Consider the following 24,506-nt stretch of genomic DNA (forward strand, 5'->3'; position numbering starts at 1 on the left):
CTCTGGTCTGGGCTAATTCCAGGGAATGGACTTATCAGGCTTTAGTTGCTGTAGTCACAGTGGGTCCTGACAGTTTTATGACTGGGTGGTTTTACTGTTCCCCAGGAATTTCATTGCTATGGGGAGCCCTTCCCTAGCTTACCTGCCTACATCAGTATCTATCTAATTATATATAAAATGCATCATAAATTTAAAATTATTTAGAGCATTAATATTTATATGTAAATAATAATCTACACTAGCACTCTAGGACTGTCCTCCCGTTGTTCATCGATTTACTCGAGCGGGCCCAGTAACATCTCCATTGGGAGACTTGTTACTGTGTTTGGCATATCGAATATGTCACGGGTAGCTAGCCAGGCTTTGCCGTGCAGGCGAGATACTCTTGGTAATTGAGTAATCGAACCTGAGTCAGCCCAGTTGGCTGCATGCAAGGCAAACACCCTACTAAATCTAGTAAAATTTTATTAGTAATTTTTTACTATATAATTTATTTTGACAACATAAGAATTTCAGTACAGCATTAATGCTTCCAATATTCAATTCCATAAATTAAGTGCAACATCTCCAAATGCTTCAATTTTGTGAGAAAGTGAAGTTATTCAGGATTATTATTACAGAATTCTAAATGAATGTATAATAAGTGTATTAAATTCAGTTCAACCATATCCACTAGAAAATGTGGCCTTTAGGTCCTGGCCACTAAGAAACTGAATGTGACAAGCAGAAGAAAACTATATTTTTTATTTTTTTAGAGGTATACTCCAATTGTAAAATAGTTTCATTTGCTAGCTCTTGTTAATTCCTGTTATAAATGAGGCACAGTTAATTACCACATATCCATCTCTCCAGGATTCAATGAATTCTCTACATGGGTAATACATTATATGAATATTATCTGGCCAGATGAGATAGATTTGTTTAATTTTTTATAGTACTTACTACCCTATAATACTCATGCAAAAACAAAAATCATTGGGAAACTACCTTCTGTATCTTACAGCATTAGAAGCTACTAAATTTTTCTAATGGTTATGATTTCTGTAACCAAATTAAAGTTAAAAAAATTTACTCATAATTATGTTCTAGGTTTATTCAAGTGTTTGTTTTAAATGGTTGCTATAGTTTTATTCATATATAGAGAGGAATATTTATTCAGCTTTGCATTTCTGACAATAATCTTGAACTGCTTTTGAAGTACTTTGATCTCTTTTTTTTTTAATTTATAGAATGACGGTGAGATAGTTACAAGTTTTCATGTTTGGGTTACAATCACACAATGATCAAACACCCATCCTTCCACCAGTGCACATTCCCCAGTATACCCCTCCTTTCCCACCCTCCCCCTGCCTCCATGGCAGACAATTTTCCCCATATCTCTCTCTACTTTTGGGCATTATAGTTTGCAATACAGATGCTGAGAAGTTATCATGTTTAGTCCCTTATCTACTTTCAGCACATGTCTCCCATCTTAGCTGATCCCTCCAACCATCATTTTCTTAGTGAACCCTTCTCTATTTCAGCCACCTTCTCCCCCCGCTCACGAGGCAGGCTTCCAACTATGGAGCATTCTTCCTTGCCCCTTGTTTCTACTGTACTTGGGTGTCAGTCTCATGTTATTTTGTACTCCAAAAATGAGTGCAGTCCTACGTCTGTCCTTCTCCTTCTGACTCATTTCACTTAGCATGATAGTCTTCATGTTTATCCATTTATAAGCAAAGTTCATGACTTCATCTCTTCTGACAGCTGCATAGTATTCCATTGTGTAGATATATCAAAGTTCCTTTAATCAGTCATCTGTTCTAGGGTATTTGGGTTGTTTCCAGATTTTGGCCATTATGAACAGTGCTGCAATGAACATATAGGTACAGATGTCATTTCTATTGTGCTTTTTTGCATCCTTGGGATATATTCCCAGAAGTGGTATTGCACGGTCATTTGGAAGCTCAATTTCTAGTTTTTGAAGGACTGTTCATATTGTTTTCCAGAAAGGCTGGACTATTGGGCATTCCCACCAACAGTGAAAGAGTGTCCCTTTTTTCCCACATCCACGCCAGCACTGTTTTTGTTCCTTTGAATGTGTGCCAGTCTCTGGGGTGTGAGATGATATCTCATTGTTGTTTTGATTTGCATCTCCCTGATGGGTAGCGATGTGGAGCATTTTTTCATGTGCCTTTTGACCATTTGTATTTCTTTTATGAGGAAACTTCTGTTCATTTCTTCTCCCCATTTTTTGATGGGGTTTGGAGGTTTTTTTCTTGTACAATTCTACTAGTGTCTTGTATATCCTGGATATTAATCCCTTATCAGATGAGTATTGGGTAAATATTCTTTCCAATTCTGTGGACTCTTTCAGTATTTTGTTTCTTTTGAAGTGCAGAAGCTTCTTAGTTTGATGTAGTCCCATTTGTTTATGTTTTCTTCCACTTGCATGGTCAGTGCTGTTTCATCCTTAAAGATGTTTTTAGCTTCAATGTCGTAGAGAGTTCTGCCTACATTTTCCTCTATGTACCTTATGGATTCATGTCTGATATTGAGGTCTTTAATCCACGTTGATCTGACTTTTGTGCCTGGCATTAGATAGAGCTCAGAGTTCATTTTTTTTGCAGACAGCTATCCAGTTTTCCCAGCACCACTTGTTGAAGAGGCTTTCCTTATTCCACTTCACATTTCTTGCTTTATTGTCAAAGATTAAGTGGTCATATATCTGGGGGTTTGTGACAGAATATTCAACTCTGTTCCATTGGTCTGCAGGTCTGTTTCTAGCCCAGTACCATGCTGTCTTAATTACTATTGCTTTGTAGTACAGTTTGAAATTTGGGAGGGTGATGCAACCCATCTTCTTTTTCCCAAGGATTGTTTTAGCTATTCATGGAGGCTTATTGTTCGATATGAATTTCAGGAATGTTTTGTCTATTTCTTTGAAAACTGTCATGGGTATCCTTATAGGGACAGTATTGAACTAGTATAGTGCTTTGGGCAGTATAATGTTTTGATAATGTTAATCATCCCGATCCATGAGCAGGGTATGTGTCTCCATTTCCTAATGTCCTCTTTTATTTCTTGAAGTAGTGTTTTGTAATTTTCTTTGTATAGGTCCTTCACCTCTTTGGTTAAGCTGATTCTGAGGTACTTGATTTTCTGAGGTACCATTGTGAACAGGATTCTTCTTTAAATGTCTATTTCTTCTTTTATTATTTGTATATAAGAAAACCATGGACTTTTAGGTGTTGATTTTGTAGCCTGCCACTTTACTAAAACCAACCTATTGTTTCTAGGAGATTTTCTATAGATTCTTTAGGGTAGTACTCTGATTTCTATTAGATTTCATTAAAATAACATTAAAATGTTGCCCTTAAGAAATATATGATATTTTGGGGACAGGACAAAGGAACTGTTGCTTTTTCATTTTTGTTGCTTTTCCCCTGAGAAATAAATGCTACATTGATTAGATGCTGAATTGATAGAAGCTTAATTGATTGTATTTTTTTTATCCCGAACAAAAAAATCTATTTAGAAGAGGGGAAGATAGTTATGCCTATGGGATATCACTGAACCCATTGAAATGCCACATGATTTGTATAAGGTCATATATTTCTAAATTGTAAAATAGGTTTCTATATCATCTTTAAACTATTACTTATGGCAAATAGCTAACTCACATGCAAAATCTATGTGTAGCATATAAAGTACATTAGAGCAATGACTACCACAGAAAATCATATATTTTTTAACTTTATTTTTAAAAAATATTAGTATTTCTCTTGTGCTAAACAAGTGGATCTATAATTCCTAAGTGGAATTTTTGGTTGTTACTTGTTTTATTTTGGGGCCGATGTATTCATAGGGGTTACTTCAAGATTAGTGCTCAATGGTCATTAATGGTGGTGCTTGCAGGACTTTATGTGAAGGATCTAACCCAGTGAGTCTGCATGCAAATCGTGTGGTCCAGTTTATTGAACTATCTCTCTGGAATTCTAAGTAAAAATTTAAAACTCAATTCATTGTACACGCTTGCTTTTCCATTGTACTTATATTGCTTAGGTATAAGATTTTTCTAAAATCAAATATCTTAATACTTGGAATCCAGAAGTGCCAAACCATAGTATCTTTACACTCTGACTTCCATGGTTTCAAAATTTTCATTCATGATTAGAAAGCTAGAAATTAAAGATATAAAATAAGTCCTGAGAAACATTTTGGATGAACGAGATAGGACAGTAGTAACACACTTGTCTGACTGCTAGTTCCACATACCATCCCCTGCGCCTCATCTGGAGTGATGCCTGAGCAGACCCAGGAGTGGGCCCTGGGCAACACTGGGTGTGGTCCAAAGCACCCCTGCACCCCCAAGAAGCATCATGTTATTTTGAAATTATTTTCTTTCTAAGGAACTTCAACTTTGCATTTGTAAAATAAAACCATTATACAAACCATTTGACTTGAGCTTTTTGTTGTTGTTGTTGGTTTTTGTTTATTTATTTATTTATTTATTTATTTATTGAAGAGGGGAAACACATCCTGTGTGCTCAGGGCTTACACCTCCTGTTTCTGCATTTAGAACTTTTTCTGGCAGTATTTAGGGAACCATTCTGTATCCTGGGGATCAAACCCCACTCAGATACATGCAAGGCAAGCTCCTTATCCACTGTGCTCTCTCTCCCACCTGTATGTGTGTGTGTTTTTTAACAGCAGTGCTGGAACTTTTTTTTAGTGCTTGGAACAAAGTAAGCATTCAATTATTCGATGAGAGATAATGAATGTTTATGTTAACACCTGCCTACATTTACTAGGATGAGACTATAAATGAATACTAGTTGATTTTTTTTAAACAATTTGATATAGAAAAGAAAGACAAAGAGGGGCCGGAGAGATAGCACAGCAGGTAGGGCGTTTGCCTTGCACGTGGCCGACCCAGGTTGGATCCCCGGCATCCCATATGGTCCCCCAAGCACCACCAGGAGTAATTCCTGAGTGCAGAGCCAGGAGTGACCCTGACCATCGCTGGGTGTGATCCAAAAGGCAAAAAAAAAAAAAAAGACAAAGAATAAATACTTGGAGATTATTTACATTTTCTTTTCAACTTTGAAGAAAAACTCAGAAAAATAAATTTTATTTTACATCGACTTATGTGGTTTGTTCTAGGCTAGATACTATGATGGTTATATTAATTAGGACTTGACTAATTTGGATAAGAGAAATAGCATAGAGGATAAAGGACTTGCCCAGCCTCCGGCCAACCAGATTTAAACACATAAGGTCTAGGAGAGATTCCTGAGCATAGAGGCAGAAATAGCTAAGTACTGAGCACAGCACCGGGAGGGGGGGTGACTGAAAGCCCCCCCCAAAAAAGCCTCCTTGACTAATGACTAATTTACAGTTAAAGTAATAGCAAATTTTCAGAAACCCGATTTAGCCTCTTCAACAATACTACTGAATATTTGGTATTATTTTCCAGTTACCAAACGGAGGCTCAGAGATTATGGAACTTACCCAAGTTCATTTCTTTTAATAAATCATTCTCACTTAAAATGACAGCCTCAGATGTGTGAAACAAATCAAGATGCTTTTAAGAATTAAGAAACCCCTACTGACATCTGCCTTCATTTTCCTATTTTAGGTGAATCAGTACTTACATGAAACACCTGGATCCATATTCTTGTTATGCTAATCGGTGTAGAACTTTGATTTAATTATTTCATATTTTTGCCCTTCAGTTTCTTCTGTTGATTGAGAGTGATAACAAGCATTCAAAGAATATCACGGTCATGGTCCTCCTGTTGTTCATCGATTTGCTCGAGCGGGCCCAGTAATATCTCCATTTTGAGACTTGTTACTGTGTTTGGCATATTGAATACAGCACGGGGAGCTTGCCAGGCTTTGCCGTGAGAGTGAGATACTCTCGGTAGCTTTCCAGGCTCTCCGAGAGGGGCGGAGGAATCGAACCCAGCTCAGCCAGACAGGCTGCGCACAAGGCAGACGCACTACCGCTGTGCTACCACTCCAAAGAATATAGTGACTTGAAATTAATCTGTTTTTAATATTCTTTTTTTCTTCTTGGGTCACATCCAGTCGTGCTCAGGGGTTACTCCTGGCTCTGCACTCAGGAATTACTCCTGGCGGTGCTTGTGGGACCATATGGGATGCCGGGGATTGAACTCGGGTCAGCCCAGTGCAAGACAAATGCCCCTACCCACTGTACTATCGCACTGGTCCCTGTTTTTAATACTCTTAGAACATAACTTGTTATATAAAATTAATCCAAAAAGTAAATAATAGCAACTATAAAACATATGCACAAACATCTGAGTCAAGCCATCAAAAATAATTAGTCATATTTCCTATTGACTCACCTTTTATAGAGTGTACCAGAAAACAGTTCTGCTTTTTGTTTTGTTTTGTTTTGTGGCCACGCTTTTCATTGTTCAGAATTTACTCCTGGGTCTTCACCCAAGGATCTCTCCTGGCAGGGCTTGGCTGACCTTGTGTAGTATTGGGAATGGAACCTAGGTCCGTAGCACACAAGGCAGCATCCTACCCATTGTACTATTGCTTTAGTCCAGGGAACAGTTCTACCGTTACAGATAATATCTGCTTTATTTAAGCAGAAAACAAAATGAACATTGTTAAACCTAAATTAGAGCATGTTGATATGCATTTTTTTTAATCTGTTGATCATACTTTCCATGAACAAGAGAACAAGAGCCTACTAAACTCTCAACCCCTGACTTGCTACTTCTCCAGATCCACTAGGGTGGATCTCAACCATAAACTTGACCTTTTAACTTCATTACTGTCTTTTTTGTTTTTGGATGGTCACTCCTAGCTATGCTTAGGGCTTACTCCTGGCTCTGTGCTCAGTGATCAGCTGACCAGTGATCCATGGACCGGAATGCCGTGGCTTGAACCTGGTTCAGTCACATGCAAGGCAAGCTCCCTACCTGCTGAACTACTATCCAGCCCTTGATGATGATTCTTGATAACAAAATATTTATTATACCACAGTTTTGTGTCCATATTATAAGTTGTTTCTAACTACAAATCTAACAATAACAAATTTGTTACTGTCTGTGATATCTCCTCCTTGTATAAGCACAAGCAAGTACTACTCTCAAAAGTCTTTAAAATTCTTTTCCATGTATAATGCTAACTTTTTAAATCAACATATCTAACATTTTATTCTTGTCCCAAGTAACAATATGTTGTAACTAAAGGCATGTTACCCTATGTGCTATTCAGGTTCACTGTGGAACAAGAAATTGATTTAAAAGATGTTTTGAAGACTCTTGGAATAACTGAAGTTTTTATCAAAAATGCAAATTTGACAGCCTTGTCTGGTAGGAAATAATATTTTCTTTCTTTCCATTTTACTTTTTGAGTCACACAGTGATACTTGGTGTTTACTCCCAGTACATTTAGTGTCTGGGTCCAATAGTGCTGGGGAAATATGGAGTAATGAGAATTGAAACATGAGTATCATATATGTAACACATGTGATCTAATAGAGCCCTTTAAACCACCTCCCTGAATCCATAAATAATGTTAAAAATTTGTTTTTTATTGCAAACAATTATCAAAACTGTAGCACACCAAAAAATGAGTTTGCTAAGGAGGTGGAGTGGATGGTGGAAGAGACATGATGTAGGGATGCTGACATTGTATGCATGAAGTAATAAAAATCTTTGGATTTGATCATGCTCTAGCCCTCAGAGCTAAACTGTTTCTATAAAAATTCTTAGAATGATTTTATTACATCGTTCTTTAGTTACATTTAGTTACATTCTTTATTACATCATTCTAAAGTTACATGCCATTTGACACATAAAAGACATATTTAAATTCTTAATTTAAGAAGTAAGCAAAAATTAAAAAAATATTTTTTGTTCTATGTCTACCTTTGATAATATATTATATTCTCTTGAAAATTCCTCTTAAACGTCTTTGATTTCTGTCCAATCTGACACAGTGCCTTCAAGGTAATCAATAAATGTGTTGATTGAATGTCTCAATATGTCCAGTTACAATAAATCATAAAGAAAAGAAAGAAGGAAGAGAAGATAAATGAGGGCCTGCTATGAGAACTAGACATTTTAAAAAGAATGCCCAATAAATTGAAGTGAGAATTCTTCAGTAGAGAGCAGGTATCAAAATGTATCTATCACATTGATTATTGAAAATTTTATATTAAATATTCCAAGAAAAAGAATCCAATTCAATTATTGTATTGAAATATCCTATTTGTAGGATAAAATCACAATACAATAGCAGCATTAAATTATTTGCAACATGCAGAATCCTTCTGGAAATATTTTAAGACATGACCCTAAGAAATATATCATTAATAGGTTGCCCTTGAACTTAAATCTTAGCTAATAGTTATTTTTTTCTTTTCTAAAACTTTTATTTATTTTTTAATTTTTTTGTTGAATCACCATGAGTTACAAACTTTCATGATTAAGTTTCAGTCATACAATGATTGAACACCCATCCCTCCACCAGTAACATTTTCCACCACCAATGTTCCCAGTATCCCTCCCACCACCCCAACCTATCCCAAACCCTGCCTCTGTGGCAGATACATTCCTTCTTACTTTCTCTCCACTTTAGGGCATTTTGGTTTGCAGTACAGATACTAAGAGGTCATCATGTATGTATATAAGGAAAAAAATACAAATTTAATGTATAAGACTTTTTATGTGCAGTTTATTGAATGTGTTTTGTATCTAAAAATTACTAAGATGACAGAGGGTTCTTTAATAATTAACATGTTGCAAGAGTGATTTAGTTTTCCTCTCCTGAAATAGTAAGCATCCTAGCAGGGATCAAGCTGACTAGTGATAACTTCTGGACCAACTGTGTGAGGACTTGTGACTTGAATGCATTGATATTGATGTCTCCACACCACAAAATTGTTTCTCCACACACGGAGAAGAGAAACAATGTGGACTGAGTGGGTTCTTGGCTTTTGAGACTCATCGAGTATATGATCAACAAGCTTTGCCTTATTAGATTTAAGATTGGTTATATTGTTCTTGAGCAGCAGTCAGTTTCTAACAACAAGATAACATGCTATACTTCGTTCTACAACTTTGGCTTCTCACTTTGAGAAAATACATTCTCAGACAGTAAGAGAGTTTTTCTAAATATAAACTGTACGACCGTTCCTGTACGTACATAGAAAATTAATGAATTTTTCCCCAGGAGAGGTTTTCATGCCAGATATCTAAACTTCTAGGGCTCTGAATTTTTTCCGGTAGGATTGTCAAGAAGCTAGGACTGGACTTGAGAAACGCATTTTAACCTTATCAAGTGTCTGAAACAGATTTGGCACTTTCAGATTGGCACCTTTGACCTCCATTCAGTGGCACCCTTAAAGTATAAAGTAAGGTCCTGAGAATTTCCTATTCCGCTTTTTCCTATATTGCCCTCTACCTTTAAAGACGCTAAACTGTTTTGTTATATTCTTTAGTGGGAGCATTTTTGCCCTTCCTGCAAGCTATTCTATTCTTTCCTGGGCATATTTTTTGCTTACCTGGATTACATTCTATAAAAAATTAATTTTTTATTAAAAAAAATTTTGTCCAAGTGTGTGTAGAGAGTGGCCTTGAGCATGGCAGTGGCTGGGTACCAGAGGTCTGTGACTCCCAGGGTTCTGCTCAGGGCGGGGAGGGAAACTCAACCTGTCCCCCTTGAAGGGGCCCCAGTGAAGACAGTCAGGCATGTGGGCAGGAGACTCTACGTTGCTCTTTTCTGGGAGCTTGGTTTTATAGTCTCTGGATCTTGGCCGTTAATGGGATTTCATGGCACCGGGGGCAGTTTGTGGGTGTGACTACCAAGCTACTGGAAGATGGGGGATCTGGGTGGAGGACACCCAGTCCCAATTCATGTAGTCTTAGAGATCTCAGCCCCGGGTCCTGTACACCTGGGTTCCTCTGATGGTTCCTTCATGCGTGAGGCTCATCCAAACATGTGGAGAGTGGCCTTGTGCATGACTTTGGCTGGGTCCCAGAGGTCTTCAGCTGTCAGGGTTCTGCTCGGGGCGGGGAGCAGAACTGCCCCCCTCTGAGGGGCTCCAGTGAGGACAGCTAGGAACGCTGGCAGGAGACTCTGCTTTGCTCTCTTCTGGAAGCTTTGTTTTATAGTCTCTGGGTATGGGCCTTTGATGGGATTTCATAGCACTGGGGCCAGTTTGTGGGTGTAACTGGTTAGCTACTGAAAAATGGGGGATCTGGGTGGAGGAGGCCCATGCATGAAGGAACCAGCAGAGGAACCCAGGTGCGTCAGTCCCAGGGCTGAGATCTCCAAGCCTGCTTGGATCGGGACTGGAACTCCTCCACCCAGATCCCCCATTTTCCAGTAGTTAGGCAGTCATACCCACAAACTGCCCCCGGCGCCATGAAATCCCATCAATGGCCAAGATCCAGAGACTATAAAACAAAGCTCCTGGAAGCATGCGATCTCTTATAGTCTAGTTCTCCTTCTCAGTGAACCTGGAGAGCTACCAAGAGTATCCTGTCCACACAGCAGAGCAAGCTCCCGTGGTGTATTCGATATGCCAAAAACAGTAACAATGATGTGTCTCATTCCCCTGACCCTGAAAGAGCCTCCAGTGTGGCACCACTGGGAAAGATGAGTAAGAAGAGGCTGCTAAAATCTCAGGGCTAGGACAAATGCAGACGTTACTGGTGCCTGCTAGAGCAAATTGATGAATAACAGGATGACAGTGATATGATGATACAGTGAAAAAAAATTGTCACCCATAATAACTGGGTTTCAGGCATACACTGATCCTTTCAACAGTGTCCACTTCCTCCACCAGTGCATCCCTCAATCCCTGTTTTCCTTCTACCCACCAGTCTGCTTCTGTGAGAGGCACTTTTTTTTCCTGCTTTTCCCAAGGGACTATTCCAGCTTTGGGGTTATTGCTAGGAGGACAGATTGCCCATACTTAAAATTTCTTCTTTAGTAGTTGATAGAGTATGTCTTACCAACTGGCCAAATTCAAGCTAGTTAATTGCATTCTTCTTTCTTACTAAGATTTTATTTTCACTTTGATTAGAGGTTCCTCACACTCAAATGCACACATCCAGGCAGTTCTTTCAAATACATAGCCCTGAGTAGCCATACAGTGGCAAATCAAATATTGTGGCAAGTGTAACTTGACAAATTTGGCTTATTGGGAATATTTATAAAATAAAATTAATTGCTTTATTACAATTATAGTAGGGCATGCATGTACATTCTGAATGCAGATGATTTTTAGATTTGATATAATACAAGGATCTTTCAAGTTCATACATTCTGTATTTGAAATCTCTAAGGCAAACATCTACCAGAATTGAACTCTTCTTAGGGTCTTCTTAGGCACCTGATAGATATGCAATAAAGCATTAAATGAGGGAGGAAAGGAGAGATGGCTTATTTGGGCACTCTTCATATGTTACATTTTGGGAACAACAAGGATAAAACTGGAAGCCATAATGTTAAATGAAGTAAACCAGAAGGATAAACACGGGATGATATTGCTTATATGTGGTATTTGGAATAACTAAATGAGGGAATGCCATGTTTTAAAGGGGGGGTTCCCAGATCAAGCATGGCCCTATAGGGAGGAGTAGGAAAGAAAGAGTGGATGGGAGTAGGAGCAATAGAGACCAGGTCAGGGGATGGTGGTACAAAGTTTGTGTTAAGGAATGACAGAGCCAAATATCCAAACCACAGAGTCAACAAAACTGAAATACAGAGACCCAAACTTTAACAACCGAACTGTCAGGAGGGCAGGCTGTGTGAGGAGGGGTAACTGGGAATTTGAAGGCAACCTGGGAACATTGGAGGAGGCAAACTGACACTGGTGGTGAGAGTGGTGCTGCAATATTGCACATCTAAAACTCAACAGTGAATAACATTGTAAGTCATGGTGCTTTAATAAAATTTTTAAAAATATATCAATAAAGAATACAGGAATGATTATCCTCAAACACTGCACAGTTCAGATCTTCAGGATAATTTGATGAAATCGCTAAAGAAAATCTCTTAAGCTCTTAGTAGAAATTCTTTGATTCTTAAGTTCATGCCAACCACTCAATATATATTTTATCTTTACATTCTCTCTCTCTCTTTCTCTATCTCTCACACACACATACACACACTCACTTACATACTGATTTATGATCGCATTCATTTAAAAGCTCTCTATTCACAACTATGAAACTTGCCTTTCTGTTTCCTTTTTGGCACTGCTTATTTGGGTACCATATGTTTCACATGTTTAGTTTTTTACCTTTCCAAATAATGTGAAAATATTAACAATTAAAGTATGTATCACTACAACACAAAATATATTGCCATGCTTTTGGTTATTGTCTTCTGCTTTAATGGGAGTCTATGGTATTGAAGATACATAACATTAACTGTCTTCCATTCTGTGTCTACTCCTTTCATCAACCAACTTTTCCAAGGTGGAAGGTAGAATGAGCAAGGTCCTCTGTCATAAAAATTAAGAAATGATTAAAAAGTAATGAATGATCTAGAGAAACACACAGACCTCTGTGTGTGTGTATGTGTGTGTGTGTGTGTGTGTGTGTGTGTAGAGAGAGAGAGTGGTTCTCAATCAAGACCATTTTTGACACCTAGGGTCTTTTGATTATTGCTGGAAACAGTTTTAGTTGTTAGATTTTAGAAGTGAAAATGGCTCTTACTGGGGAGAGGGCTCAAGGAAGAGGTCTACAGCCTTGTAATTTAGGGAGCATGTAACAGTGCCACACAAAGGGTTATATAGATATAAATGCCATCTTTGATGAGTGGAGAACTCTGTATTAGGGAAAGCATTGTGATAACAGAGATGGTGGAGATGCGGAAAAATCTAAAGGCAGAATATGATCATTTTGGGTCAAAACACTGGAGGATATAGATGTGAATATGACTTTTAAATGCATAGAACCTCTTGAACAACAGTTTAGAAAATAATAGGAGTAGTTGCTTTTACAATGTGAAACAGAGGTTTTTAGATGATAGTAATTTCACTTCATGTACCACTGTGTATTGTTCAGAATTTTACCAATGTATGTTATTTCTTCAATTAAAATTCTGATGTAATAACTAGGGAAAACATTAAAAATCATATTATTATTAGAAATTGAAAGCACCAAGTGAACCATTCAGTATTATTATGACATTTCTACCTTCTTAAGTAATAAACATTTTTTTTCAAAAATAGCAAATGTAATTTAGCAGAGATCACAAAAATAAAACCACCTAAACAAACATACATGAACGCTTTCACTTTCTCTTGTTTCTGAAAGAAGCAAGACTGAGTCTTTTGCTAACACATCTTGAATGAGCGCTTTCATTTTCTTGTCCAGGATATTCGCCTTCATTTCAGACTCTCATTACTGCTGCCCCAGACTCTTTCAATCGCCTCCTAAATGGTTTCTAATCCATCTCCCATCCAATCTGTTTTATCTAACCTGACCAAGATTAATCATCTAACAGTTGGCTCTCGGATCACCCAGTTTCTATTAGTTTCCCTCAGTCTGCAGTGTAATATCCTCCCCCTGCTCACCAGAGCATTAAGACCTCAGCTTCTTCAGATCTTCACTCTGCCTGGTTCTCTACACACTGTGCTCCAACCATCTGGCAGCCCCTCCGTGCCTCAAGTCTATCCACCCCTTCCTTTATAAAATATCTCCTTCTCAAGCACCCTCTTTTTTTGTTTGTTTGTTTGTTTGGGGGCCATACCCAGCAAAGCTCAAGGATTACTCCTGGCTCTGCACTCAGGAATCACTCCTGTTGGTGCTCAGTGGACCATTATGGGATACTGAGGATGAACCCGGGTTGGACACAGACAAGCCAGATACCCTGGTTGCTGGATAATTGCTCTGGTCACTCAAACTACGTCAGTTCAGATGTCCCCAACTCAACCTTAATGACACCAACCAGTCGTTACTAGTCCTTCTTAAATTCTACAATATTCTGTACTTTTTTATGTCACATATGGTTTCATTATCATATTTATGCATCATGTCTTCCTTACCAGCCCTTAAACTTCCCTTCCCACAGGTTGATTCTCATGTCTGTTTAGGATGCACCTAGCACTGTGCTTTCTGCTTGGTACTCATTGCATGATTTCAGGTGAAATGCTCCATATTTATTGTGTCTATTTTTTCATCTAAATTTGATGCCCATTGCTTTTGCTGCTAAGTTCCATTAACATAAAACACAGTAAGGATTCACATGATAATCATCTAGCAAGTAATGAGAATTGTTTTCTTCTCGGGCTCAATTTAAAATATTCATCTAGTTGCAGCAAGGATCCCGTTATAGAGTAGGGTTATTTTGGTAATGGAAATGATTGATTGTCAACATTTGGATTCATATGTAATCTTCTTAGAAGGTGTAAGGGGACAGAGAATGAGAGTACTAAATCCTTCAGCATAAAGCACACTCTTTAATAAAGAAGCCAATAAAATAGAGGGATTGGGAAGGAATACAGCAACGCTGCTTTCAGGTCAGGCTCGAGTGCCGCTCTGGCTCCCGCCCTGCCCGTGCTTGTGTTTTTTCTCCTGGAACCTGGAAACCCGAGGATGGTGTTTTTCTTCCTTTTCCATAATTTCAATCCTCCTCCTACTCTCTCAGCTAACTGATACCAAATTCTTGCCTTTTGCTGTTTTCTCATTCACCCTACTGCTATAGTGACTTCTTAAAATCAAAGCAGCTCTGCCCCTGGACAGAGCAGCCCAGACTCTAGCCATCAAGGTTCAATTCTTAAAATCAGATTTCAACCTCTTCCATCAGGCCCCCACTTCATAACTTCTCCTCTTTGTGAGTATACTCCTATGTTCTGAGTGCCCTACTCTATTCCTTTTGTTCTTTTGAAAATCCTTTTGGTGGTGGGAGTGCTGTCATACCCAGTGGTCTCAGTGCTTACTCCTTGGATTTCTTCTTTTTATTGTTTTGGAACTACACCCAGTTGTGCTCAGGTATTTCTTCTGTTTCTACACTCAGGCATCACTCCTGGTGGGGCTCAGAGAATCATAGAACCATAGAGGGCTCTGAACCCAATGCAAGACAGCCACCCTACCAGCTATACTATTGCTCCAGCCCCACTCTGGCTTTATTCTTAAGAATCACTCTTGGCAGTGCTAAAAGAGCCTTATGGGGTGTTGGGGTTCAACTCTGAGTCAGCCATGTGCCATTCAAGAGTCTTACTTGCTTATCTCTATCTGCCTTGTACATAGTCTTTGCTTTTTCAATTCTATTTAGCCTTCAAGAGCCTGTCTAAATATTTTGGCCTTTGAGAAGCTTCCCCCAGCATCTCGCAATTTCTGTTTCTCATTCTAGTACGTGATCTTATCTGATAGCCCTTAGCACTAACCTTTGTTATCACTTTTATCTTTTCCTTAGAAAATGCGTCATGTTTCTGAGCTCACAGGTCTCCATAGCAGGAACGGTGCTCTAGATTCTTTTCTGTCCAGAGTCTCACACAATGTGGGGAGCAGAACAGACAGGGCTGTGTGGGTTGGTGCGTGCTGTAGGGGATTGGTAGCAGACTCCAGGTTGCTGTAGGTTTGGGCATGCAGGTGCCTCTCTCGATGATGTCCACCTGCCGTCACTCCCCACGCTCGGGCCAAGCAGGTGCTCCTTGGGCTGCTTGAATTTTCCTGGCTTATGTCTTCTTTTTGCACCAGCTTTTTCCTCCTCCCAGTAACAAGCACTTTTGTTTTTTTGTGATTGATTCCCTGGAATTCAGCTCAGATTGATCTCAGATATGCTTTCTTAAGAGCACTTGTCAAGGAGGTCTTCTTTCTTCCATAGTCACCAGCAACCCATCATCTTATCTTATTTTTTTTTTATCTTATTTTCTTAGTTACATTTATGGCACTCTGAAGCTGAGATCTTGTGCTTATTTCCTTTCATATTATTTGATGTCTGCAGTTCCCTTCTTATGAAAGACCTTTTAAGCTCGCTGGATTTTAACCAGTGCACCAACAGTATGCAATGCATAGGAGTACTTAGTTCAAGATTGAATAAACAATGATGAATTAAGGAATGGTTATTGCTTCAATAACAACATCTATCCAGACAAACGAACACTTCCTATCTTAAAGAAACTAAGGTTTTAAATAAATCTTTCTAAAGTTCCTGGGCTGGGCTGAAGCTAAAAGTATTTTAGCAACAAAAGCACAGAGATTGTGTTTAGTATTTTAGGGTTCTGTTATGGAACTGTCTTCATTTTGTTATTTTAAGCTTGCCTTTGGTGACGCAGAAATCTATTTAAATTGGCTGTGTTTAGGAACAGTGCCACAAAGAAAGGAGTGGCAGTCGCGCGTCTGATGGCCTCCACATCAACATTCTACTAATTATAGACACTTAGTGTTGGTGTTCCACACAGAGGTCTCATGTGAACAGGGTCCTGAATATACATTTGCTCAATACCCAAATTAATGACTTAATATTTTTCCCTACTTTATTCAGAGGGCTGGAGCAATAGCACAGTGGGTAGGATGTTTGCCTTACATGCTGTCGACTGGGCTGACCCAGGTTCAATTCCTCCACCCTTCTCGGAGACCCCAGCAAGCTACTGAGAGTATCTCAACCTCACGGCAAAGCCTGGCAAGCTACCCGTGATGTATTTGATATGCCAAACACAATAGCAACAATTCTCACAACGGAGACATTACTCGAGCATGCCGATGAACAACAGGACAGTGCTACAGTGCTGCAGTGCTACTTTATTCAGAAGAGCTTGAATTATTGCCCAGCTCTTTGTCTAGAGACCCTAGGATTCTCTGACCCTCTTCCCACCGCAACCCTTGTCCAAAGCCTGGCTCACACTCCTAGAGGAAAGTGGAACTAGTCACTTGGCAAGAGGAAAAGACTGCTTGGGTCTAGTGTTGGGAATTTTTTGTTGCTTTATTTATTTATATTTTGATTTATATTTTCCTATCTAGCGAGCAGTTAACTTTTCTCTATTTCCTCCATGTAAATCATCAATGCAATCTTAATTATCTTATGTCCTTAGTCATAAATAACAGTGACTGCTGGGTGTCTAGCAATATGAAAATTACTGTGGACGAGAAATGAAAGGGAGAGGCCAGCTCCACACTCTTGGAGTGAGCGTCTGGCCTAGCAGGAAAGGCAGCACATAATTACAAAAGGCCAGGCAATATTGATGAATGAGTTGCAGAAAGCTGTCCACTTGCCAATATGCCTGCATGACCTAATCTAAGCTTTGCTGACAGCAGACACTCTTTTGCTTAAACAACTTTTAGCTAATATTTTATTTTATTGTAACTAATTGAATGTTTTCTGCCCAAGAAAAAATGTTTCATTTTCTTATCCCCCAACCCCCAGAATAAATGAGGGGATATTTTTTTCTTATTCTTTTTGTTTGGGGGGCTATGCCCAGTAGTGCTGAGGTATTACTCCTGGCTCTGTGCCTTAGAGATCACTCCTGACAGGCTCAGGGGACTATATGGAACGCAAAGAATTGAATCTTGATCACTATATGCAAAGCAAGCACCTTCCTAGCTGCACTATTGTTCCGCTCCAGTGAGGGGGTTTGTTTATTATAAGTTGCATTTTCTGAAGTCTCCTTTGATGAAAATATTTGCTGTCCCTTGTGTAACACTTAATCATCCTCTGAAAACTGTAACATGAGATTTGATTTGTATTTTGCTATATTGAATGCGTGTGTGCGCACGCACGCGGATGTGTGATTGTATATGATGGTATCTGTTCCCTTTGTTCTTTTACTTGAATTTTTAAGTGTGTGTGTGTGTGTGTGTGTGTGTGTGTGTGTGTGGTCGTACTTTCCTCTATTGCTTTTCTTGACCAATTTTCCTAGATTTTTCTAGACTTTCATCTAGATTTTCACCTACTTTGGATTACTCTATTATGTTTTATTTAGGCAAGAATAACCTTTATGGGGGCCATAGCACAATGGGTAGGGTGTTTGCCTTGAATCCTGCTGACCCAGGTTCAATTCCCAGCATCTTTTATGGTACCCCAAGTGACTCCTGAGTGCATGAGGACTAAACCCTGTGCATTGCCGGGTGTGACCCCAAAAGAAAAAACAAAGAATAACCCTTAAGCCCACAATTTTGAATAAATTGTGGTCATATTGCCTGTAGAGTGAACAGGCACAAAGTCTTATAATATGAAATAACTAAGCCCTTTATTTCAATAACTGCTAATTTCTTATTTATGGTGCTTGCTGTGTTTAATACTAAAATAGTGGACTTTACCAGAAAATTTTCTTTATTTAGTTTCCTTCAGTCATTAAGCTCTACTAAATGCCAGAAGCCAAGTTGCTAAGGGGAATGACACAAAGAAATTGGCAGTCCAGGTATAGAGGTATCAATGATAGATAAAGGCTTCAATAACACTGGATGCCGAATACAGTGGGAAAGAGCCATCAGTTTTGCATTAGAAGTGGTATCTAGAATCAGAGGAAAGACAAAGCCTGGTAGTGCTCAACTCTGAGTCTTGAAAGATTGTTATCTGACTGTCTATCAAGAGGTGAGGGAGTTTCTGCAGAAACCAAGATACAGAAACGGTAAGGTGTGGTAGACTCAGGCTATTGCAATTCAAATAATTCAAAGCATAGTATACAGAGGACAGAATACAAAATGAAGGAAATATATTCTATTGCAGACTTAACCTATGCATCTATTTAAGAGCAGGTGGGAAAAAGAACAAGCAGAAAAGGGATAAAAAGGTTTGGAGCAGGGTAATGGCATCCATGTATTTTGATAAGAAATTTTATCTCAATGTTAATATATGAGTTTGGTCTGAGATTTTATTTTGTTCTTAGTTAATTATTTCATTTTTAATCTTCTTGTAGAATCTTGAATGGCTTTACAATAGAAAATTCCATTTGCTCCCTGCAGATTTAGTTAAAATTACCTAGAAAATAACTCAGACTTTGAGTCTGTAACTTTGAGAATAGGCCAAGATCCTGTTTACTGATTTAAATTATGTAGTGGCTTCTGAATTATTTTGATGTCCTATGTTTTCCATAATTCAATTTATTTCAGTAAAATTAGTTTATCACAAACCAGTTTATTTGGTTCACTTAAAAATATATTTACATAAGAAGCACAGTAACCTTTTAGAAAAAATAGAAATATTTTGTATCTTATTTGTGAAGGTGGGTTCAAAGAGATAAACTCCTAACAAAACAAAACAAAGGAAACAAATATTGTATTTAAAATATATAAATAAATTATGCCACATAAAGTTGATTATCATTTATCTAAAATAAGTGTACATTGTATAATTTTTTGTTTTGTTTTTTGGGGGGTGTCACACTTTGCAGTGTTCAGGGCTTACTCCTGGCTCTGCACTCAGAGGTTACTCTTTTTTTTTTAATCGAATCACTGTGAGCTACAGTTACAAAGCTTTCATAATTAAGCTTCAGTCATACAATGATAAACACCCATTTCTCCACCAGTACACATTTTCCACCACCAAGGTCCCCATATCCTTCCCACCACCCCCACCCCACCCCATCCCACCCCCCTGCCTCTGTGGCAAATAATCTCCTTCTTACTCTCTCTACTCTTGAGCATTATGACTTGTGTGTGTTCAGAATATGTTCGGACTCTGCTCTCCCTGTGTGTGCGTGGTCTGGAGCTGCTTTGCTGTACCCGGACGACTGACAGCAATGAGCGAATGAAGGAGGAAATGAGGGCCAGGCCAGTTGGTAATCAGCTGCAGTTTATTTCAATCTCATCTCCATCTACCTCCTTCCAGTCTCACCCTCTCCATGGTCCTCCTCCCATGCCACTCTCTCATGGGGAGAGCATACCCTGAAGGATTAGGGTTAGCAGTTGCACATATTGTGGTTGTTCAATCAACAGATGTAAAGTCCTTTCCTCGGGGAAACTTCTTCTAGGACAAATTCTCATCCAGCAAGGTGACCCGCCTAACAGTGAAATACCATCTAGGGGCGTATTTCTCCTTTCCTTAGTCCAATAACCATTTAAACATTCATCTTAATTCCACTTCTTAATAATATTAGTCATTTTGCATGGGCACAGTAAGAGACATAGTAAGCTTGTAGAGTGGCTCTCCTAGCTACATCTGGCTATAGATCCCAGACTATAGTCCCCAGGCCAAATTAGTCCGTTCTAACCCCAGCAGGTATCTTATCCATTTGTTTCTCTTTAAATCATAACAAAATTTGTCCATGGCCATGCTCTTAACTTTTTGTTAACGTTTTATAACACTTGGCATGTCCCATTTTGATGACAGGATAGCTTACAGGTTGCCTGAGTCCGTCCAATCCTTTTGTCAGAACCCTGCTTTGGGGGTGCTAGGAACTAACGGCAACTGAGGCTTAAGTTGAATAAATATGACAAACACCTAGGAGTAAATATTATTCGGAGTCAATTAACTCCCAAGTTACAAAAGCAGAGCATTAACTGTCTTCCTGTGTCTATACAAAAAGGACATTGCTCTAAACTAAACTATGCAAAGGACATAATGGAAAGAGAAAAAGCAATATTCCACTTACAAATACAAATCCAGAGTCCTTAGAAGTACCTGACCTTAAAAGTTACAGGGTCTGATTTGGGGGTATAGGTGATTAGCAGATATGGGAAACAGCACAGAGGAGAAGTAAAGATAAATGAGGAATGGGAGTGCCTCAGGAGCACTGTAATGGGTGTAAAACAGTTCGCCTAAGCTCCCTGAGATAAGGGAGAAAAGAAGGAGAAAGAATGAACAAATGTTATCGTACAATTTGCAATACAGATACTAAAAGGCCATCAAGTTTGGTCCTTTATCTACTTTCAGCACACATCTCCCATTCCAAACGATCCCTCCAATCATCATTGACTTAGCGATCCCTTTTCTATTCCAGCTGCCTTCTTCCCCAGCTCATCAGGCAGGTTTCCAACTGTGGAGCAATATTCCTGACCTTGTATCTACTGTGATGGGAGTAGCCTAATAACCCTAAGCTCCCTGTGGCAAGGCAGAAAGGACAAACCAACGTTTGTCCTTGGGTGTCAGTCTCATGCTATGTTATTTTATAGTCCACAAATGAGTGCAGTCATTCTATGTCTGTCCCTCTCTTTCTAACTCATTTCACTTAGCATGTTACTCTCCATGTCTGTAGGATAACATTGGTTTGTCCTTTCTGCCTTGCCACAGGGAGCTTAGGTTTATTGGATTACTCCCATCATAGTGCTCCCGTTCCTTTGTGTTTATCTGTAATCTCTTTCTTTGTGCTCTGGCTCCCCAATTGGTCAATTGCTTTTATTTCCTAATCAGACTCTGTTAACTTGTAAATATTGCTTTTCTCTTCTCCTTATGTCCTTTGCATAGTTAATTCAAAGCAGCATCCTTTTTGTATAGACACAGGAAGACAGTTAATGCTATGCTTTAGTAACTTGGGAGTTAATTGACTCTGAATATTATTCACTCCTGGGCATCTGTTCTCTTGATTTAGGCCTCAGTTGCCCTTACTTCCTAGCATCCCAAAATCAGGGTCCCGATGAGGGACTGGATGGACCCAGGGCAAGCTCTGAGCTATCCTGGCATTGAAATGGGCCAGGTAAAAGCACAATAATACTTAACTATAAGTTAAGAGCATGGTCATGAACAAATTCTGTCATGATCCAAAAAGTAACAACTAGATGAGGACCCTGCTAGAGTTGGGAAAGATTAAATGGCCTGAGCACTGTAGTCTGAGATCCATAGCGAGATGTCCCCAAGAGAACCACCTCACAAGCTTAATGTATCTCTTACTGTGTCCATACAAAATAATTCATATTAAGAAGTCGAATTAAAATTATAATTAAGATGTTGATTAAGTTATTGGACTAAGGAAAGGAGAAAAACCTCTAACTGCTATTTTGCCCTTGATCCTGATCAGTGATCAAGAAGGACTTTGATATAATGATTATGCTACATGAGTGTGTGGTTGCTACCGCCAAGGTTGGAAGTTGGTGAGAGATTAGAGAGAGATCAAGGCGGGGAAGTGGGAGATGAGCGTGGGGAGATGAACGAGGGAGACAGGAATGAGGGGCTTAGTGAGATTGGAACAGGTGCGTGGGGAGCATGGAATAAACAGCAACTGATCTCCAACAGCCTGGCCCTCATTTCGTCCTTCATCCACCCATGGCATCAGCTGTTCCGGCGGGGGAAGTGGCCCGAGACCACCAAACACAGGCAGTGAGAGAGAGACGAAGGATTTTCTTAGTCGCCCGGTGATTACACATGTTCATCCACTTATAAGCAAATTTCATGACTTTATCTTTACTAACAGCTGCATAATATTCCACTGTGTAGCTGTACCAAATTTTCTTTAACTAGTCTGTTCTCGGACACTCGGGTGTTTCCAGATTCTGGGTATTGTGAACAGTGCTGAATGAACCTATAGGTGCCGATCTAATTTCTACTGTGCTTTTTTGCACCCCTGGGATATATTCCCAGAAGTGGTATTGCTGGAGCATATGGAATCAATTTCTTGTTTTTTGAGGAATGCCCATATTGTTTTCCAGAAAGGCTGGACCGGTCAGCATTTCCACCAACCATGAGAGTCCCTTTCTCCCAATGTCCACACCAGCACTGGTCATTCTTGTTCTTTTTGATGTGTGCCAGTCTCTGTGGTGTGAGATGATACCTCATTGTTGTTTTGATTTGCATCTCCCTGATGATTAGTGATATAGAGCATTTTTTTGTGCCTTTTATTGCCATTTGTATTTCTTTTTTGAGGAAGTCTCTGTTCATTTCTTCTCCCCATTTTTTTATGGGGTTGGAGGTTATTTTCTTGTACAGTTCTACTAACTTCTTGTATATCCTGGATATTAGCCCCTTATCTGATAGGTATTGGGTAATAGGTTTTTGTCATTCAGTGGGCTTTATCTGTATTTTGGTCACTTTCTTTCGAAGTGCAGAAGCTTCTTTAGTTTAATGTAGTCATCAAGAATTACTCTTATCACAGCTCAGGGAACCATTTGTGGTGCCGGGGATCAAACACCCTACCTGTTGTGGTATCTTTCTGCTTCCCACCCCCCACAACAGTATGATTTTTGTATTTTAAAAAATAACTGTATTTTACATATGTTCTTTTCCAGTTTTAATATTATTTATTTTCTCAACATCTTTTTCTATTTCATGATTCTATTTTATTATTTTTTAAATAACTAGCTTTTGGGGAAGAACCCTCAACATCCTTGCTTTGTCGATCTTTCATCAACTATTTCCCAGTATTTCTCCCACTATTTTGTGTAGGTAAATGAGAGTGTGTACCATGATAGAAGGCTAGAAGGAAAGCTTTGGGCAAAGGCTGCATCTAGGAGTTGAAGAGAGGATATTTATGTGCCCAGAGCAATTGGGAAATCAGGTTCTTGGGCTTCTTGAGGTAGTTTTGAATTGACTGAAATATCATTTGGTCTTTGTGATGTCTGCATGGAATATTTTAGAGGGCTGAGATGGCAAGGTAAACACTCACTGACTGTTAGAAACTATGTTTTTAAAAAAATGAAGAGGTCATTGTGTATTTTGCCAGACCTTCCACAACAAAGCACCACTGGTTTTCTCACAGTTCTCAGGTTGAAAGTACAAAATCAAGGCTTCTTGGGGCTGGTTTTCATCTTGTTTTGTTTCCTGAAACTTACCCCCTTGACTTATAGAGATCTGTCTTTACCCTGTGTCTTCACATATTGTATTATAATGGTTTCATCAGAGAAGAATATAATAAAAGATACATGTATCTACATGTGTATAAGTGTGTGCACAGAATAAGAGAGAGATTCCTTTTAAGAAACAGGCTCAGTGGACTTTGGAGACTTTGGAATATAAAATCTGCAGAGAATAGATAACTGGCAAGCTGGAGACCCAGGGAGAAGTTTCAGTTTGTCTCCAAAGTCAAAGGTCAGAATTTCTTTTTTGCTTAGAGGTCATTTTTTGCTATTCAGAACATTACTGATCAGTTGAGACCCTGCATATCCTGAGAGTAACGTCTATTCAAAGTTCATTTATTTAATGGTATTTTAATTCCAAAAAATCTTATCATGACCTTTATGCTTGTGTCCAGATTTTTTCTCATAAGGGTATCAACCATGTTGAATTTTCAAGACCAACCCTGATAACCTCTTTTTAATACTATCTCCAATAAATTTATATTGTGAGTTCAATAAATGAATTTTGAGAAATTCTAATCCACTTTATAATAGCTATTAACTTAAAATAGCCTTAAATAGAGTTACAAACAAAAAAAAGTTGCCTAATGCTGAAAATGTTAATTCCTTTTACATTACAGTAAAGCATACTTTTTATTCCTTAGTAAATAATTTACTTGGCATGGAAAATACTTTTAAAAAATTATCCACATTTCTGTAAATGAGAAATCAATTTTATTTCTCTTTTCCAAGTATAATTACATTATCACTGTAATTAGCTCTTTGACATTTCTTATTCAGAATTATATCTGGAGTCCTACCTTTATATTTTGTGGTTTTAGATCTTAAAGTAGATTTTAAACATTTAATATGTTT

General features: G+C 38.7%; 1 protein-coding gene across 1 annotated transcript in view; it reads left to right on the forward strand.

Annotated features, from left to right (window-relative positions):
• Window positions 1-24,506, forward strand: part of SERPINI1 (serpin family I member 1) — a 38,286-nt gene that overhangs the window by 10,373 nt on the left and 3,407 nt on the right. Inside the window, exon 5 of the mRNA XM_056110673.1 lies at window positions 7,240-7,337. Within this exon, the coding sequence (XP_055966648.1) occupies window positions 7,240-7,337 (98 nt within the window). The remainder of the gene's footprint in view (window positions 1-7,239; window positions 7,338-24,506) is intronic.

The sequence above is a fragment of the Sorex fumeus genome, unplaced genomic scaffold, assembly GCF_029834395.1.
Source record: "Sorex fumeus unplaced genomic scaffold, SorFum_2.1 ptg000010l, whole genome shotgun sequence".
NCBI classification, from domain to species: Eukaryota; Metazoa; Chordata; class Mammalia; order Eulipotyphla; family Soricidae; genus Sorex; species Sorex fumeus.